At 57.0% G+C, this 18,002-nt stretch overlaps 4 protein-coding genes across 4 annotated transcripts; 2 read left to right on the top strand and 2 right to left on the bottom strand.

Moving 5' to 3' along the window:
- Positions 1 to 1,409: 1,409 nt before the first annotated feature.
- INS49_010234 (uncharacterized protein) lies at positions 1,410 to 4,167 on the top strand (the record flags this gene model as incomplete). The annotated part of the gene is made up of 3 exons (XM_043170960.1): positions 1,410 to 2,137; positions 2,194 to 2,866; positions 2,932 to 4,167. The coding sequence occupies 3 exons, from the start codon at positions 1,410 to 1,412 to the stop codon at positions 4,165 to 4,167; spliced, it is 2,637 nt and encodes an 878-aa protein (XP_043025525.1).
- Positions 4,168 to 4,538: 371 nt separating this feature from the next.
- INS49_010233 (uncharacterized protein) lies at positions 4,539 to 6,387 on the bottom strand (the record flags this gene model as incomplete). The annotated part of the gene is made up of 2 exons (XM_043170959.1): positions 4,539 to 4,919; positions 5,008 to 6,387. The coding sequence occupies 2 exons, from the start codon at positions 6,385 to 6,387 to the stop codon at positions 4,539 to 4,541; spliced, it is 1,761 nt and encodes a 586-aa protein (XP_043025524.1).
- Positions 6,388 to 7,661: 1,274 nt separating this feature from the next.
- Positions 7,662 to 9,471, top strand: INS49_010232 (uncharacterized protein; the record flags this gene model as incomplete). Its single annotated transcript, XM_043170958.1, has 4 exons — positions 7,662 to 7,718; positions 7,771 to 7,947; positions 8,018 to 8,598; positions 8,685 to 9,471. 4 exons carry the CDS (start codon positions 7,662 to 7,664, stop codon positions 9,469 to 9,471), a joined length of 1,602 nt encoding a protein of 533 aa, XP_043025523.1.
- Positions 9,472 to 10,040: 569 nt separating this feature from the next.
- Positions 10,041 to 17,213, bottom strand: INS49_010231 (uncharacterized protein; the record flags this gene model as incomplete). Its single annotated transcript, XM_043170957.1, has 6 exons — positions 10,041 to 10,650; positions 10,678 to 10,929; positions 11,001 to 13,621; positions 13,680 to 14,289; positions 14,416 to 14,860; positions 14,924 to 17,213. The coding sequence occupies 6 exons, from the start codon at positions 17,211 to 17,213 to the stop codon at positions 10,041 to 10,043; spliced, it is 6,828 nt and encodes a 2,275-aa protein (XP_043025522.1).
- Positions 17,214 to 18,002: the final 789 nt, after the last annotated feature.

Here is an 18,002-nt window from a genome sequence, read left to right as displayed (position 1 = left end):
GGGCAGAGGTGGCTCCTACTTGTGATTCAAAATGGCGGTATCTGTATAGCCCATGAAGATGCGCTCAGGACCCTGTCCTACATACTATCAGCACAACAGGCCAGGCTCGTTGGGGCTGGTCGGCCTTCATGCTGGCCGACCGCGGAGATTAATGAGGTTTCCTAGGTTGCGGCGGTCGATTTACCAGCAACGGAGTCTTCTGACCTACAGACAGTCTTGCGAGGATCCGGTCCACCCTGGACACGGGTAGCAGATGTTTCCGGAAGGGATGACGAGGTCTGCATTGCATTGGGTGGCGTACAAAAAGACACAAGGGTTCTTGATGGGGTTTGTTGCGTGTCTTCTCTCTTCTAGTATTGCTTGATTGCGCTCCAGATTTTAAAGTGCCAATAATTCAAATTAGCTTGTCAAATACAAATTCTGATTGAAACTACGCGAATGTATATCCTTGCGCCCAGTCTGCCATGCCCGTTGAACAGTCCTCACGGGTATCAGCATTGCTATGCACAGAAGCCATTGAAACCAGAACCAGCAGTCACGATGGCCATGGAAAGTGAGATCAGTTCCTGCCTCGGTACCTTTACTGCGTTGTCCACCAACACGTCTTGATCCGGTAGGCGCAACCAAAACACGAGGCCAATGCAGCGCCAGAGACATACAACTTCTCCCGGCTCTCCGGCATCCGCCGTCCTCTCTCTCACCTATTTTCTGGACATCCTTCTCCACTCGCTCTTTTGCTAGAGGCGAATGATCTTTGGGACCCTTCCATTTCTATTCTTCTAGCCAGTTTCTTTTGTTGGCGTATTCGATTATATATGGCATGACTGTTGTTCACCTTGCAGCCCCCACGGACCTGAACTCGTCGAGATGAAGCGAAGCCATTCGCAGAACAATAGTCCTCCGAGGTCCATCATCGTCTCCCGGACTTCCTTTTCTTCGAGCGCTTCTCAAATTCGTCGACTGGGAACAGGGACCGACACCAGCACACCCTGTGCACCGCCGTCCAAGCTACGTCGAGGAGGTTCGAGGTTGCTATCTGCCCTCAAGTCGCTTGCTGGTCGCACCCACGGTGAGCTCCCGTCTGCAGTCCTATAGTGGTCTCCTGACATCATCAAAAACTGACTGCGATATCGGTTCTGCCAGCATCAACATTGTCCGTGGCTGTCGATGTTCAGACTAATTCGGGCTGTGTGAACGATAGTCCCCTGGCTCGAAGCGACACGAAGCCAGGACACGTGGACGAAGACTCATCCAAAACAGAACGAAAACTGCGAAAAATGGCATCGACGATCTTACGAGCTCCAAATGAGCCCACAATAGTCTGCCGGCCTTTGGTCAAGGCACGACCTCCTCTTCAGGCTTAGGAGGCTGCTGCAGGGAAGTTCCCGCTGTCACCCCAGGATCACCACATGGAGTCATCAAGCTCATCCCCGAAGTCGAGCCCTACTTCGAGCATATATACCGTCAAACAGTCTGAATCCACCGGCAAAACCTCGGTTGGGTCCAAAGCGTCTTCCAGCAACTCCTCTGAGAAGAAAAGCCCCCTGGCCAGGTGGAAATCACAGCAACATGCTTCATTGGTTGTACCAGATACTGCCAATGGTAGCCTCGACACGATCGAGGAAAAGGACGCCGAGACCGAAATCACGCCCACGGTCGCCACTGTTGAGAAGGCTGCCGCAGCCAAGATCTACCTTGAGACCTATTACAATGAGCGCCTAGCTCAGCCCAACCCACGCGAGGTGCGCCTGCGCTTGCTGGGCAGCGAACTTTGGCATATGGGTGCTGCAGTCCCCGAAGCTGAGAAGAATAGACTGAGACGCCAATTCTACCGCAATGAGTCTGATCATCTGCGAGAGACGCGGGTCATGAAGGCTCGAACCTTGAGAGCCCTCACAGAAGGGAGAGGTACGGCTTCTTCATGCTGCAATGACTACCAGATCGTCAAGGCTCTGGGGAAAGGCAGCTTCGGAGTGGTCAGGCTGGTCCGAGAGAAGCTCAAGACCGGGGACAACCAGCCCAGTAGGAAGGTATATGCAATGAAAGTCATCCGCAAGTCTGGCATGCTCCGTACAAGCCAAGAAGGTCATCTCAGAGCCGAGAGAGACTTCCTTGTTGCCTCCGAGGGATCCAGATGGTATGTCCCGGGGAACTCAACAACGTGTGAGAGCATTTTACTGACAAGCCCACCAGGGTCGTACCACTGATTGCCAGTTTCCAAGACGCCTCCAATCTTTACTTGGTCATGGATTACATGCCCGGTGGAGACTTCCTCGGCCTTCTCATCAGAGAGAACATTCTAAGCGAGCCGGTTGCACGCTTCTACATTGCCGAGATGATTATTTGTGTTGAAGAGGCTCACGCACTGCGCTGCATCCACCGCGACATCAAGCCCGACAATTTTCTTGTGTCGGCGTCGGGACACCTGAAGATATCAGACTTTGGCCTGGCATTTAACGGACACTGGTCCCATGATTCTTCATACTACCAGGCCAGTCGTTACTCCATCGTCCAGAAACTGAACCTCAAGGTCGACGGCGACGAACAAGACAAACAGGACGCTCAGACCTTGTCGCACAACGTCAAATGGAGCTCGAACATCATGATGAGCCTCAACAAGCATGAAAAGAAGAGTTTTGGTGACGGCGAGCCTCTGTTGCAGTGGCGAAACCGATGTGGGATGAGGACGTCGGCCAAGTCAGTCGTGGGAACCAGCCAATACATGGCCCCAGAGGTGGTGCAAGGAGCCGCGTACGATGGCCGCTGCGACTGGTGGAGCATCGGTGTCATCCTGTACGAATGTCTGTACGGCCATACTCCGTTCCTTACTGATGAAGGGAGACAACATACAAAGCAGAACATTCTGGTAAGTGGGAACCGGTTGTTCACCTGAGGGACGTCAGAGTCGAACTGACTTGAGAAAACACCCAGAACCATCGCTCGACTTTTGCATTTCCTTCACGCCCGCTCGTGTCCGGCCGCTGCCAGCACCTCATTGCTAGCCTCATCCAAGAACCGGTAACTCGTCTGTGCAGCCAACGTTACCAGTACAAGGATATGCAGCAACAGTCGCAATCCATGAGCAGCAGCGGCAGTGGGGCCAACCAGGCCTTCACAGACCGTTTTGTGTTCCCATACGATGCCGAGGACATCAAGGCCCACAAATGGTTCAAAGGAGTCCCTTGGGAGAGGCTTCACGAACTCGACCCGCCCTTTGTCCCGTTGCTTCGATCGACCGATGACACACAGTACTTTGACGACGAGGAGCCCATAACAGACCTGTCCGACAGTGACGATGAAGACGAAGATGAGACAATGCCCCAGCTAGAGAAGTCAGCACTTGTTGTTGACGGAAACGCAATCAACGGCCTGGATGGAGCGGCTGCTAGCAGACCTGCCGTCAGGCAGAAGGTGCATGAGGCCGTGCCAGACCCGGGCTCATCGGCTGCCACGACTGTCAATCATGTCCATCTGCCAATGACTCCAAACTTTACTCCGCCTTCCCCAGCGCGGGAAGAGGCCCAGTCATCTGCAACGCCGAAGGCTCCTGCCACACCAGTCTTTGCGGCGGCTGAAACCGCCGCCGCTGCCACCACAGTGACCAACGCATCCAGCAAGCGTGCGGAACGCGAGGCTCTCCTCGTCAAGACGCTGCAGCCTTTTGACTGCGGCATCCAGGCAGCAGTGCGTTCCTGGCTGAACATCCCTTATGACAGTCTGCGCCTCCGCAACTTCGAGATCCAGGTCGACGCTGAGCCCGGACTGCGGGCAACAGAGCGCGATACACTAAAGGCACTGGTGCGCATATACGGGAAGAAGGAGAAGAAGCGCCCGCGCGATCGTCTGTTGCGCGACCCTGCCACAAAGCGGCTCGCCATGGAACTGAGGAAGAAGACGGCCTTTATAGGGTACGACTGGAAGCGGATACAGGCCCATACACAGGCACAGACACAGACGTTGACGACGACCTCGTCGGTGCGTCGCAGCCCCGCAAGCACGGGCATGGGCATGCCAATTGAGCAGCTCGTAGGGAAAGCCACAGGGAATGGATCGAACCTGGCGATAAGTGGAGGGCCAAATGGTGGAGGAAGGCTGGAGCCCCCGCCCGGGTTCGAGCATCTTGGTCCATTAAGAGCATTTCATCCGGGGAGGATGAGCATAGACTAACGGACGCAGGCGCGGTAAGGGCTTGTTGTCGCCTTGGCTCAAGTTGGTGACCTCTTGCTTGTACTCGTGTCATGGAGATTGCCCCTCTCCAGAACTGCTTGGTTCAGTCCTGTGGGAGGGACGCAAAGGAAAACATTATAAGGATTAACATAAATAGATGGGCAGGAACTCGGGAGTGGAGAAACGCAGGCGGCAGGTTTTAGAGGGCAGTATGAATAGACCGCATTCAATTCTTGCCTACATTAATAGATTAATATTTTCCCCCTTTCTGGGGTAACGTATATACACGGACACCCACCCTTGCGAATAGGGTCCGATATGGTTAACTTCACCGCGTCGAGGAGCTGCATCCTTTCCGTGGGACTGGTTACTCATGACTTGAGCCCGCCGACCTCCTCGACGACCCCTTGGCCTCCTCCGCCAGCCAGCGCCCTGGCGTTCCTCAGCTCCCACTCGTACTCCTTGAGCGCCCTCTGCTCGCTGCCCCTGAAGAACAACAAGGCCATCAGCCCGTCGACGCAGCCGGCCACGAGGCCAAGACTGCTCAGGAGCAGGAGCACGAAGTTGACGGCGTGGCTTTGGGACCGCGAGAGCCCGCCGCCGTGGGTGGGGACGAACCACACGGCGACGTAGCAGGCGACGGTGACGAGCACCCAGGAGCCGAAGTGCAGGGCGCGGTGAAAGGCCTGGGCGGCCTCGCGGGCCTGGTAGGCCTCGAGGGCGGCTAGGAGGCCGTCGAAGTCCTCTGGGAGCTGGCCAAAGGGGGCTGGGTAGGGGAGGAACGGTGAGGCGGGGTCGTCGGGTCCGCCGCCACCCGCTGGTGAGGGCCCGAGGGAGGACAGAAGCTGGGCGTCGTGGTCCGCTGCTGCGGCGGCGGCGTGAGGGGTTGGTTGACTGGCGGGAGCGGGGCCGCTGGATGAAGGAGGTGCGTGTTGAGGATGGGGTCGGGGTCTGCAGCTGCAGGAAGGCGCCGTTGGCTGGGCTGCCGCCATCGGCGGTGGCGGGGGAGCCGGCCGTGGGTTCTACGGCATCCTCTTTGGTGGTGGTGGCGGCGTTGTCGAGGCCACTATGGTGGTCGTGATGGGCATGACGTGGCGGTGGAAGGGTGGATGTCCGGAAGGCCGATAGCGACGACGCTGCGCCGGGTGGGAGCGGCCACTTGAGGCTGGCGGCCTCGGCGGCGTCGCGAGTGGTCGTGTGGAAGGATAGCGTCGCCTCGACCGAGAAGTGGTCCGACAGGCTGCAGCCCAGGTCCGGGTGGCGCGCCAGCATGCCGACGCGGGCGTCCCTGACGACCCAGCCGCCGACGGCGCCGTCCTCGAGCTCGCGCGGGCCCGTGCTCGCGAAGACGTAGTCCAGCCTCTTTCCGCGCGGGTCCGGGCGGGCCGGGTCGACGCCGATGATGGGCCGGCCGTGGCCAAGCTTCTTCTGCTCGGACGAGGGCCACCGCCACGTGTTGAAGACGCTGTTGGAGGTGACGCCGTTCTCGACGAGGTTGAACTCGGCCGTGGGCATTGGCCTGCCCCTCGCCCTCTCGGCGTCGTCCTGCGTGCAGCCCAGGCTGGAATCCGGGTAGAGGACGCGCCAGACGTCGCGCACGGGGGCGCGGCCCGTGATTATGCGATGCGCGGCGGACAGCGGAATCATGTTGAAGTCCCCCGCGGCAACGACGAGGTGGCCGCGCTCTGCGGCGCCGCGGAGCAGCTTGGCGAGCTGCCAGGCCTGGGCATCACGGTGAACGCGGTACGAGTCGCCGCGATCCGTATCGTAGGGCGCGTGGGTGTGGGTGTTGAAGACCTCAATGACGTCGCCCCGTTCGGGCCCATAACGCAGGCGGGCGCAGGCGACGCCCTTGCCGACGTACCAGTCGCCGCGCCAGAAGGCAGTGGGGCGGCCATTGAGGGCGTAGGGCACCATGGACGACTCCTCGATGGGCCAGCGCGACAGGATGGCCAGGCCGCCGCCAAAAGCGCCGCTGTGGTAGAACTTGCCGTGGGGCAGGATGGCGGCGGTCTCGCGGCGGATGGCGAGGTAGTCATCCTGGGCCCATACCTCCTGCAGGCAGAGGATGTCCGGCGCGGGTGTGGAGCGGACAATCTGCCTGCCAATCTCTTGCAGCCGGGGCTGGCGGAGCTTGGAGATGTTGAACTTGAGGCCCCAGCAGTTGAGGGTGGTGATGTTGACCTCTGGGGGTGGCGGGTGAGGGTGTGGGTGCTCCATAATGAGATTGAATGACCGAGTGACTGGCCCACCAGCTGCCTGGGCTGGGGCCAGGTGAGTGGGGAAGAGAGAGAGAGAAAGAGAGACAGTAGAGCCCGGTGAGGTGGTGAGAGTAGGCGGGGTGAGGTGAGGTGAGGTGAGGTGAGTTGATCGCGTGTTAGTTATATGACCATGGCATCGCACATCACGATTTCATCCCGTCTTGTCCGTCTTGTCCGTCTTGTCCGTCTTGTCCGTCTTGTCCGTCTTGTCCGTCTTGTCCGTCTTGTCCGTCTTGTCCGTCTTGTCCGTCTTGTCCGTCTTGTCCGTCTTGTCTGTCTTGTCTGTCCGTGTGTCTTGTCTGTCACGGCTGTCACGCCCGGCTGGGATGGATCATTGGATCATTGGCGGACCAGATTTGTCATTGGTGGTGTCGATGTTTATTGTATTATGCTGCAGGTGAAAAGGGGAGCAGACGCGAGAGATTGAGAGGTAACCCATGCGATGGGCAATCCGGGACTAGATTCGAATCGGTGGTAGTCTGAGGCAGATGGAGAACGAGAGAACGAGAGGCTTGTATCAAAAGGCGGCTTATGATGCTTGGAAGCATTTCTCGCGTCGATGTTGAAACCAACTGCTGTCCATAACGAGCTCTTCCCCGCCCTTACCATGCAATGCCTGCGTCGGTAGGTCTCTGTGTCGAGGTCGGATCAGTCAACATCTACCGTGGTATTATCATCTCCAGTCTTACCGCGCGCGCTCAGGATTTTGGGCAGTAGCCGGTGCCGACTGCCTGCCTCACGAGGTCTGCCGGGTGCAGGGGATCAATTAAGCTCAGGCTTAAGACGTCACCAACGAACCCCTGGCCTTAGCTGCATTGATAATCCCGGATGCTGCAGCTGTCCTGCGGCTACCCCTGTGGGAGCGCCTGGGAGCGGTCTTTTTTTGCCTGCCGCCAACGACTCGCTCAGCTAGGGATCTGCCTCCTGCTTGCTGCTTCTGGTGGGCGTGCCATTTTGTCGCAAACCAAACTGCCTTCAATTCCACCAGTTCAGATACACTGTTCACTTCAGGCTTCAATTCCTCGGGGCTGCACAGAGATCACATCATCATGTCAGATCCTGAGCCCGAGGATAGGGCTTCTGCCCAGCCCTCCAAGCGGCGCAAGCGAAACGACGGCAGTGCCGAGAACAGCCCCCCAGAGTCAGGGCCAGAGCAAGAGACAGAACCAGAACGCACTCGCGATCCATCGCCAGCCACACCACACAGCCAACGCCGCAGCCTCTCAATACGCCATGGCAGACCCCAAGCCCGGTCACGAAGCACAGATCCAGACAACAATGAGAGCAAAGGTGGCCATGATCGCGTCTACAGTCCGCCCTCAAGATCGCGATTACGCTCCAGGTCGAGGGCCGCCTCGCGCTCAGACTCCGCATCGCAATCAAGGTCGAGGTCGAGGTCAAGGTCGCGGTCACGGTCACGGTCGCGCCTAGACTCCCGCTCAAGGTCCCGCTCCAGATCACGTTCTCGATCGCGATCACGCTCGCGCACTTCCTCGCGCCGCACTCCCCACCGATCGACGTCCACCACGCCCTCCCGCCCGTCGCAAAGGCTTCCGCCTCTACGCCCAAACTTCGAACCCTCACTCGAGCTGCGCGGCCACGAGAAGCCGATCTCCCAGGTGCGCATCTCCCCGGACGGGAGGTGGATCGCCTCTGCCTCCGCAGACGGCACCGCCATGATCTGGGACGCCGCGACGGGCGCCCACATGGACACCTTCGTCGGCCACATGGCCGGCGTGTCGTGCCTGGCCTGGAGCCCTGACAGCGAGACCCTCGCCACCGGTTCCGACGACAAGACCATCCGCCTGTGGAATAGGACCACCGGCGACCCGGCCCACGCTGGCGGTGCCGACGATAATGCCGCCGCCGCCGCCATTGGGAGGATCGGCACGAGCGCTAGGGGCATCGGCGGGCGCACTGGCGATGCGGGCGTTAGGGGCAGCGGAGGAAGAAAACCCCTTTTGGGCCACCATAATTATCTTTATTGTCTCGCATTCAGCCCCAAGGGCAACATACTTGCGAGCGGGAGCTACGATGAGGCAGTCTTCCTGTGGGATGTGCGCGCCGGGCGACTTATGCGGAGCCTGCCGGCACATAGCGACCCAGTGAGCGGTATCGACTTCTGTCTGGATGGCACGCTGGTGGCGAGTTGCTCCACGGATGGGTTGATGTGAGTGCTCCCGACCCCATCCTCACTCCCATCCCCAACTTCTAAACTCCCGCTTCCATGGGCATGTCGCTAACACAATTTGACAGACGCATCTGGGATACCGCCACCGGCCAGTGCCTCCGCACCCTAGTCCACGAGGACAATCCTTCCGCCAGCTCCGTTTGCTTCTCGCCCAACGGCCGCTTCGTGCTGGCCAGCTACACCGACTCGTGCGTCCGCCTGTGGGACTTCATCAACATGCCCTGCGCTGTGAAGAAGACATACCAGGGTCACGTCAACGAGGGTTACTCCATAGGCGGATGCTTTGGAGTGGTGCGACGCCGACAGCCTAGGCTTGCTCAAATTCCCACGCAGAACGGCCACATTGGCCAGCTGGACGGGGAAGTGGAGGAGCAGGCAGCCAACGGAGAGGAGCTGGCAGGAGACGAGCAGGCCGAAGAGGAAGAATACGATGAAGGTGTCCCCTTCGTCGCCTCAGCGAGCGAGGACGGCGACGTCGTTATGTGGGATGTCCGCACCAAGGAGATAGTGCAGCGCATCCCGCGCGCTCACGACGGCGTGTGCTTCTGGGTCGACGTCCACAGCGCCTCGGGCACCATGGTCACCTGCGGCTATGACAAGCGGATCGTGGTCCACCGCCACAAGCACCTGGAGCCGGAACCCGAGGACGACCAGGGTCGCGCGGGTAGGGACGTTAACGGGGCATACCCACATGGCGAGGATGATGCAGCGGCAGACCAGACGATGGAGCGCGAGGCTGTGTTTGATCGGGTGAACGGTGAGAATGGGCACGATCACGGCCGCGACGACTTGGGAGATGAGGATGAGGTGGCGGAGGCCGCGGCTGATGCCGACGTCCCGATGAGCGAGTAGGGGGCAGATTTCTCGGTCCTGCGTGATACGAGGGTATCAAGCAAAGTGACACCTAGGCACCGTCGCATACTGGGTGGCCTCCCTACCTTCAAGGAACGAAATAGATGCTGGAAACTTGGATAGCAAACCAGCAGGGCAGCAGGCAAAAAAGCATAGCGCAGGCGTTGGATTCCCGTTGTCACGGTCGATGAGTCAGAAGAATGCAAGCCTGCGAGGCAGCACTTCCTAGGCGTATGGGGTTGTCGCACAATAAAGAAACATTTAGCAATCAACCAATAATCCCAAAAGGAAACTCCATCGATTGTGCTGTCTATCAGAGGGGATGGGGTTATTTGTCACAATATCCATGCTGTATCAACGTACGCCTGGCGCTGTGCATTTTGTGCCTGTGCCATCATCCTTTAAAGAAACCGCCCGTGTGTATAAAACCAACAAAGACCTCCTGTAACACAAAAACCTCCTTGAATACTTGCGCTGGCTGGCCGGTTGAGCCGCCAGGCCCGCTCGATATAGTGCCCATCGAAAGGCATGTGTCACCCCGACTGCGCTCCTCGCAGCGAGTGATCGTGTTAATCGACATCATCATGGCCACCATCTTGGTGCTGGTCCTGAGGTGGCTCAGAATCTCCTCCTGAATCTCCACCTCCACCTCCCCAGGGAAACGGGACGCCCTCTGAGGCAGGGATGATACCACCCGCCTCATCGTCATCTCCCTCAACGCTCGACCCATCCCGTCCGACATCATCATCATCGTCATCTGAGACGCTCCGCAACCCACCGAGAAGGGCGTCGATGTCAACAGGCACCGGCGCCCAGCCGAACACAGGCGGCTCCCAGCCCGTATCGTCATCCTCATAGTCGTACTCGTCATACTCTTCATCCTCCTCGTTATTGCCCAAGACCCACGGGGCACGGCCGGCGGTAGCCTGCAGATTGTTCTCGTCGAAGGCCCAGGGGGCAATGCCATCCGTGTCCCGTATGTCTTCGACAGGTGGCAGGGGTGGAGGGATTGGTTGGCGCATCACTTCGAGCAACGCGTCGAGCCCACGGAAAGGGGTGGCGATAGGAGGAGGACGGGGAGCCCATTCTTGATCGTCTCTCTCGTCTGGGTCCTCGTCCTCGTCTTCCTCCTCCATGAACTCGTCCTCGAACTCGAGCTCGTCCTCAAAGTAGTCTTCACTACCATCTAGTCAAATGGTCTCCCACCCGCCATTATTAATGTCGGCCTCGAGCCTGCGCGAGATGTAGGACGGGACACCATGGCTGAGCCACATGGTCCTCAGCATCGAGTCGTAGCGCTTCTGCGACAGGAACAGCTGCCTGCTATGCCGGAGTCCCATGTCTGCCTCGCCGTACTTGTCCATGTACGGCGCGTTGCTCCACGACCCGCTAAGCCGGTGCAGATAAAAGGTTGCACACTTGCGGATGTTGATGAAGAGCCCGACATTTCCTTGGCACCTGATGTTGCAACATGTTAGTTTCTGATCCCAAAATGTACAATGTCAATCATTTCAATAGATAGCACTTACTTCCGCATGTGTTGCTGGGCCCCGCCGATCCTTCTCCTGCTACCTTGCCGCCTAAGCGTCGTGGTTGTATCCTCTGCCGAGCAACAGATGCTCTGGCCACAGAAAACGTCACCACACAAGAGACAAATCATCGGATCAGAGATGTCCTTGCCAGTCCGCGGGCACCGCCGCCTGGTGCACTCCTCTATGAGCGTATCGTAGTTCATAGGTAAACCTACGAGCTCGAATATGCCGGGGTGGCTGAGCATGCGGTCCCGGTCTGCAACGTCTAGGGCGGCCAGATCTCTGGATTTTATCCGTGCCCAGCAGTGTGCCTTTTCATGTCGGATCCAGCCACGAACGAGTTGGTCACACAGGGAGCCCGGCCACCCGACATGGATGCCCAGCGGCGTGAGAGCTGCGCACATGCTGTCGAAATCCGGCAGGCGGAGCGCCTCGGTCAGACGGTCGAGCTCGTCCTGTTCTGGCTGAGGTGAGATGTGGCTATTGAAGTCGACGCCGTACTTGACGTAAAGCAACACCACGCATTTCCGCAGAAAGACTTGGGCGTATTTCTTGGTGAATGCGTAAAAGTCGGCAAGACTCTGGAAGCAGGGTTGGTTGAACCCATGGTCGAGAGGAGGGTTTGCATCATCGGGTATCGTATACTCCAAGTCCATGTTGAAGACGGTCTTGCAGAATTCGGCGAAGTTGATCAGACTCCTATCCTCCAGGCCCTCGCCAGACATCCACTCGTGGTTGGGGAAAGTGATCCTGGCGGTGCGGTAGACAACCTTGACTATCTCTGCAAGATAGCATACGCGCAACAGGTAAGAAACATCGATGCCATTCGCTGCGGAAAAGCCGAAGACGCTCTCACACAGGAAGATGAACGTGTCTTGTGTCAAGAGTGGCGGATGGGCAGCCAAGTTGTCCTCTCCATCCGGGACGAAGAGCTGGAAGTGTTGCCTCTCGCTGTCTTTCTTGAACTCCCTGTCAATTCGGTTTTGGCCGGCGTACTTCTGCCCTCCTACGGAGATGTATGATGTGACGGTCTCTGCCAAGATGCGCAGGTGAGTGAGAGCCTGCTCAGGTATCTTCTCGAGTAGAAGCGAGCCGTACTCGGAGTCCTGCCCTCTCTGCTGTATCTCCACAGCCGAAATTGAGAAGCCCACAGTTTGGGCTAGGACATCACTGTCGCACAGATCAGTGGGATTCCCCAGCGGTTCGTTCATGCGTTCGAGCTGATCAGGACCATGCCTTCCCATGAGACCATTGCGTCGAAGAGTATCTCGGAGGCGGCGGTAGACAATAACTAGTTCCGACATTGCGCTGCTGCTCTCGCCCATGCCCGACGATTGTCCACTTGATTCGGGAGTGTTGCCACCCCATGGCGTACCCACAGATGGCGTCCGAGAGCCTGACTCCCATGCGTCGACGACAAGATGCGACGACTTCTCTGCTAAATTGGGCAGTAATGTCCCCTTGGTGTATTGCGAGAACATCCTCTGGGATGAATGGGATTGAGGCTCCAATGCCAGGGCAGCGTTGTGCGTAGAGGACAAGTTTTCCTTCAGGAAGACCGCGAACGCTTCAGAGGATACTTGGATCTCTGTTGAAGTCTGCAGCACGCCGGGGTATGATTCTTCTTGGCCCCTCCAGACGATCGGCAGGAAAGCGTTGCCCAAGGCCTTGCAAAGTGGACACACGAATTCCAGGCGATACGGGTCCTCGGGGTGGTGGCGCGCGATCTGCTGTTTGTGCCGCTGCTGGGTAGCCTCGAAGTACACTTCGAAACAGCTATAGTGCATGATGTGGCCGCATCCTATGGACACTGGCCCATTTCGGACTGCATGTGGAGGGAAGCCCTTGCCAATAGTCTGGCGCTCCGCAATGAAAGTCTCTCCTTGTTGGTTGACCTTTTGCACATCCTTGCGATTTTCGTGTGCCACTCCAAAAGGTCGGATAGGCTCAGCCGATCGGTCGAGGTCTTTGGGTGTGTGGAATGCTTCTCGAATGAAGTCAGGGTCTGACAGATCTGTCTGCCGTAGAATCCCGCTCTCCCTGATGAAGCCAAAAGTCCCGTAAAGTCGACGATCGTCTGTATCTTCCTGGCAAAGAATACATGTCCCGGATGGGTACTTCCAGAAGTTCTTCTCCTCCACTGGCTCAGGCAAATCCTCATCTTCCAAGTCATCCACATCGCCCCAGTCAATATCACCCTGATTCGCGAGGAATGTCTTCTGCTGCTGTTGAAACTGCGCCATCACTCGGGCCTGGCGATCCAAAGCTGCCTTCTTCTTGCGTTCCCGCTCCTCATCGGCGTTGGCCATAGCAGCCGGTGAAGCGGTGCTGATCCTATCCACTGGGACACCAAGCCGCACGTATGCTGCCTCAAAGTCGGTGGGTCGTTTCTGGCGCATACGCTTGAGAACGAGGGCGATTCTAGGATGGCAACCCTTGAGCTCCTCCTTGGTCGACATCATGTCCAGTAGGGACACAATAGTCTTGGAAGCGGGGGCATCCTGCATAAAGTTACTTCGCGCGACCTGGGTCAGAGCGGTATGAATGAACGACGGTTTCGAGGGGTCTCCACCAGCTGGCTTGTCTTCGGCAATGGCGATGAGGATAAGGTGCAGCCACTTGCAGGTACGTTTCGACCCTCGTGTATGGTACAGTTGGCGTGAGCTTCTGACACACCAGCGGGTATAGTAGACTGTAATAAATGATCTGGGCGAACATGCCAGTGCTGGTGAACTCGGCGAGTCCGGCGAAAACACCGCCGGGTATTTGACGTAGCTTCGGCTCGTACACCACGTCCTCAATTGGCCTGCCGGTCTTCTTGGCTACGCATTTGCGCCAGGCCATTTCCGACTCTTCCCGCTGATTCTTATTGTAGTGGGCAATGTACGGATCGACCTCCTCAACAAACTGCGGCTTCAACTCAAACGTGCCAATGTCTGACACGCCCTCTGGTGCTCTGTAGTTGGACATCTCGTCGAGAACCCTGGTGAAGTCCTCCTGCTCTTGATATCGCTCCGGCAACTTGTTTCCTATTTCGGTGAATGAGAGAGGTTTGAAGCAGAGCACATGAGTGATGTCGCGGCGCATGGCCAGAATACGGCTGTTCGGCTCATCGTCAGTGCGGATCAGAGACGTCCTGTCGCTCAGCAGGACAACGAGGAGGTGAATCATGTCTTCAACAATGTCCAGATGTTGTGCGTCGTCCTGAGCAGTCGACTTTTGTTCGAAGAAACCCTTGGTCCATTTCTCCATGCCGAAACGATCAACGATTGAAGCGAGCACTCGACTTGGGTTACATACCACGAGCGCTGTCTGCAACAAGAAAATGTCTCGATGATGAGAAACATCCCTCTGACCAACGCCACGATAGGTTCCAGCCTGGTGTCTGAGACTCATGCCATTGCGAACCCACATTCCAGCCTTCATTTGAGCCAACCAGGCGCACACCCTCAGGGGGTAGTCGAACGCCGCCATGAGGAAGTCTTCTGGACCGTAATCGCGCCTCGGCATGGCCCGCTTGCCCATGAGACGAGGGTGGCCTTTGAGCTCTTGGGCTGTGAAGTGGAGGATAGCTCGCAATTGTTCGACAGTTAGGGACTTGCCACATTCAATCAGCCAGGACAAGGTATAGTGAAGAGCGTGGTGGAAGCTGATGGGCTGCTCCTCAACCACAAACTTGACGACATCATATTTGGAGCTGTCGCCATCAAACTCGAAGTCGCCCAAAGCTTTGAAGCGAACCTCGTCCTTGATTTCAGCCTGGGTGAATCGTGCGCGCTCCGCGCCAATGGAGTTCACAATCACGGTCTTTGCCGCCAGACGGATGGCCCGACAAACGCCGTCTGTGTCTTCGACGCCTGTGAAAGACCGGCTAAAAAGGCGACAAAGTCGGTTTATTTCTCGTGTTATGAGTGACGCACTAATCCATGTGTCGGTCTCATACTCAACGTGCTCTCCAACTGCCCTAGTGTTTGGACATATGCCTTGATGGAGCTTGACAAGGTCGAGGAACTGCAACATGTACCGATCTTCTGTCCTTAAACGCTCTTGCACATGTGGAGACAGGAAAAGGTACTTGAGGTCGGCAAAGAAATGGTACATGCGCCTGTTAGTCACAGATCCGGAGTCAAAAGCTAAGACAGCAGTATCCGAGACGTTCCATGGATGGCCCACTTGACGAGTTGTTAAAAAGGTGTACAGAATAGCCAAAAGGCTGGTCAAGAAATTGCCGCGCTCCACGACCTCTGCCGTGATTGAGGGTGTGGTAAGCATTTGAAGGGAAAGATTGATGATTGAGTGGTCTGGCTCTCGATCTCCAATGAGATAAAGCTGGGCCAGGGTTGTGTAGAGCCCGGCAAAGCGCAGGCCAAGAACGCGTTTGAACTCCGGGATCGTAACGACTGTCGATATGTAGAGAGATCGCATGTCGTTGCGCACTTTCTTCCACATGCGAAGATCAAAAAGTATCATCCAGTCCAGGCGGACTCTCTGGAACAGATCTTCTGAAGGTGGAACATTCTCCGTTTCCACGTATGCAGCCGGCGCGAGCATCCAATACCGACCCGACTTGGGCGGCGTTGCCTGTTCATCCTGCGCCACGCCAGGCGTCTTCGGTACATCGAGACTGTTCTTCGCATATATGGAGGACGGTATGAGAGGCTCTGCGGTGTCAGAATCGGATGGAGTCAGATCTCGATCCCCTATATTCCGGCGGGGGCCACTCGGCACCGGAGGAGGAGGAGGCGGTGGGTAGCCTGCCATGGTTGCTTCGTCTGCTTCCAAAGCCTCGTCAGCTCGCCAGTCAGACATGTTGACGTCGCCGGCGGCGCCCGGTGCTGAATCAAGCATCATCACATCTTCCTCATCGTCATCGACATCCTCGTCCATGTCTCCTTGGGAAGACGGTGTATGATCTTCGCCATCGGCATCACTATCGTCGTCATCATCATCGTCGCTGTCTTCCAAGTTTCTCGTCGTATTTATACCGCGCCGAACGGCTTCTCTCGCTTGTTGAAGCCTAGCAGCCTGCAGCAATGCGAATTGAGTGTAGACGTTCATGGAAGTGTCTTCCTTTTGGTCTTCCTTGTCCTCGTCGTCCATTCCTTCATGGCCGACGATGGCATGGGTAGCTGGACTTCCCATGCGCCATGGCTTGAGAAGTTCTTCGCAGACAATGACCCGCAGAATGGAGGAATCTTGTCCGACGGCGCAACCCGAGATGTCCTTTAACCACTCGATGATTGTACCGCACATTTGCTCTCGAAACGTATCGCGTGAAGAGCGGATCGTAACAGTAACGCGGATTTGCTCTAACGTGTTGGCCCTCCCCAGAAGAGTCTCAACGTCCTCGTCGTAGGTGAGAATACTTCTCCCGATGGTGTCGGTTTCGTATGCTTTTTGAAGAGCTTCTCGCTGAGTCATTGCGCATGCCCTGGCAACCTGGTCTCTAACCTCTGTGATAGTGTGCTTCTCGTCGTTCCATAGGACAATGGCGTATTCCCCAGGAGATCCCACGTCGCCACCGTGGTATGTTGAATTTAACCTTGACATCTCCTCGTCGTGCTTGATCGATTCAACCGTCTTTGTCTGTCGCAACTGCTCGGGCGAGCACGATATGACATCACAGAGGTAGTCGATAACCCGTCCGATCGTCATCCGGATGCTGAACAGTAGGTCGTCGGGCAACCTCGCCACCTCCTTGTCCTTGCCCTTTGGTTGCTCGTGCTCCCAGGTCGAGTGTATCGTACAGAACATAGGGGTCTTCCATGCCTCCGGATCGCCGCAATCACAGCAACCACTATTGCCTGGAGAGATGCTGATCCTCACCATGTGTCCCGTGTGATCCGTAGCATCGAAGCATTTTGCGCAGAGGCAGCAGGTGTCGTCAGTGCCGCACGTCTTGCAGCTATATGAAGCCTCTCCTGCTTTGAAGATGTGCCCGCATGCCATGCCTCGAGCGGCCTCGGTGTATTCTGCTCCCTCGATAGCGCCCTGGGCGTCCTTGAGCTTGAGGATCGAGCCATCGACGACAGGTCCTCCGTTTGGGAAGAAGAGCCTGAGGTAGTCGTCCTTGCCGCCGGACATGAACCTGAAGAGATTTTCGAGCAGAAGATCCTCTGATTCTTTTGTGTATCGGTATCGCTTCTGAGCAGGCAGCTCCATCAGAAACTGACAGAGCTGCAACTCCTGTGTTGACATTGTAGGGTCCATCTCGGCGAGCTCAGCTCATGTCGATGTCGCGCGACCTGGACGCAGGCTGGCAGTCGGTTGGAAATAGCCAGTTGGCCTCTTGTGGGTTGCGCGATTCGAAGATCGAGTTGAAGAATTCTTTGACAGGAGTAAGAAAGACCGCGTCAATAGCGAGCGATCCGTTGTGGCAAGCCTGGTAGGTCAAAGTCAGGATGCCGTGGTCTTGAGCGCGGGGTTCGAGGTGACAGGCACTGTTCGAGGAGCTAAGGCCGAGAAAGGAGTACTTGCAAATGCGGTTTCCGCCTGTCCGAGTGAATAGGACGGTATACAATTTGAGCGCTGTATGAATTCGATTCACAGAAGCAGCATCACCTTGCAAAAAGTGGGATTAGTGATCTTGCTGCAGCAAAAGCTCACACCGGAGGCCCGCAAGTTGCGGCGGTTGATATGTGCATAGTGTGTCACTGACAATTACGCTGCAGGTAGACTCCTGGGCAGGGTGCCGTCACAAGCGTCACAGCTTCACTAGCCCACTAAAGTGCGACCCTGCCGGACCTGGCCCCTACAGTAATAATCCCGGAGCCAGGATGCAGGGATATGCGGGCGCACGCTACACGCATCCCTTTCACTTGTACTACTCAGTCAAACTTAACTCGACAGCTGAGATATCATTGCCGCACACCTGCAGTGGATAGCACTTGCACCTCAGTCTCACATGCGACCCTGTTCTTCAAGAGACCCTTCTCTAATTGATGAGCTCACTGGCGGAAATGAACAGGTGCACTACAGTAGAGCACGCTGTGTTTTACT

This window comes from Diaporthe citri (assembly GCF_014595645.1).
Source record: "Diaporthe citri strain NFHF-8-4 chromosome Unknown scaffold_4, whole genome shotgun sequence".
NCBI lineage: Eukaryota > Fungi > Ascomycota > Sordariomycetes > Diaporthales > Diaporthaceae > Diaporthe > Diaporthe citri.
Note: the sequence above shows the minus strand (reverse complement) of the source record. Positions and strands in the feature narration are given on the sequence as shown.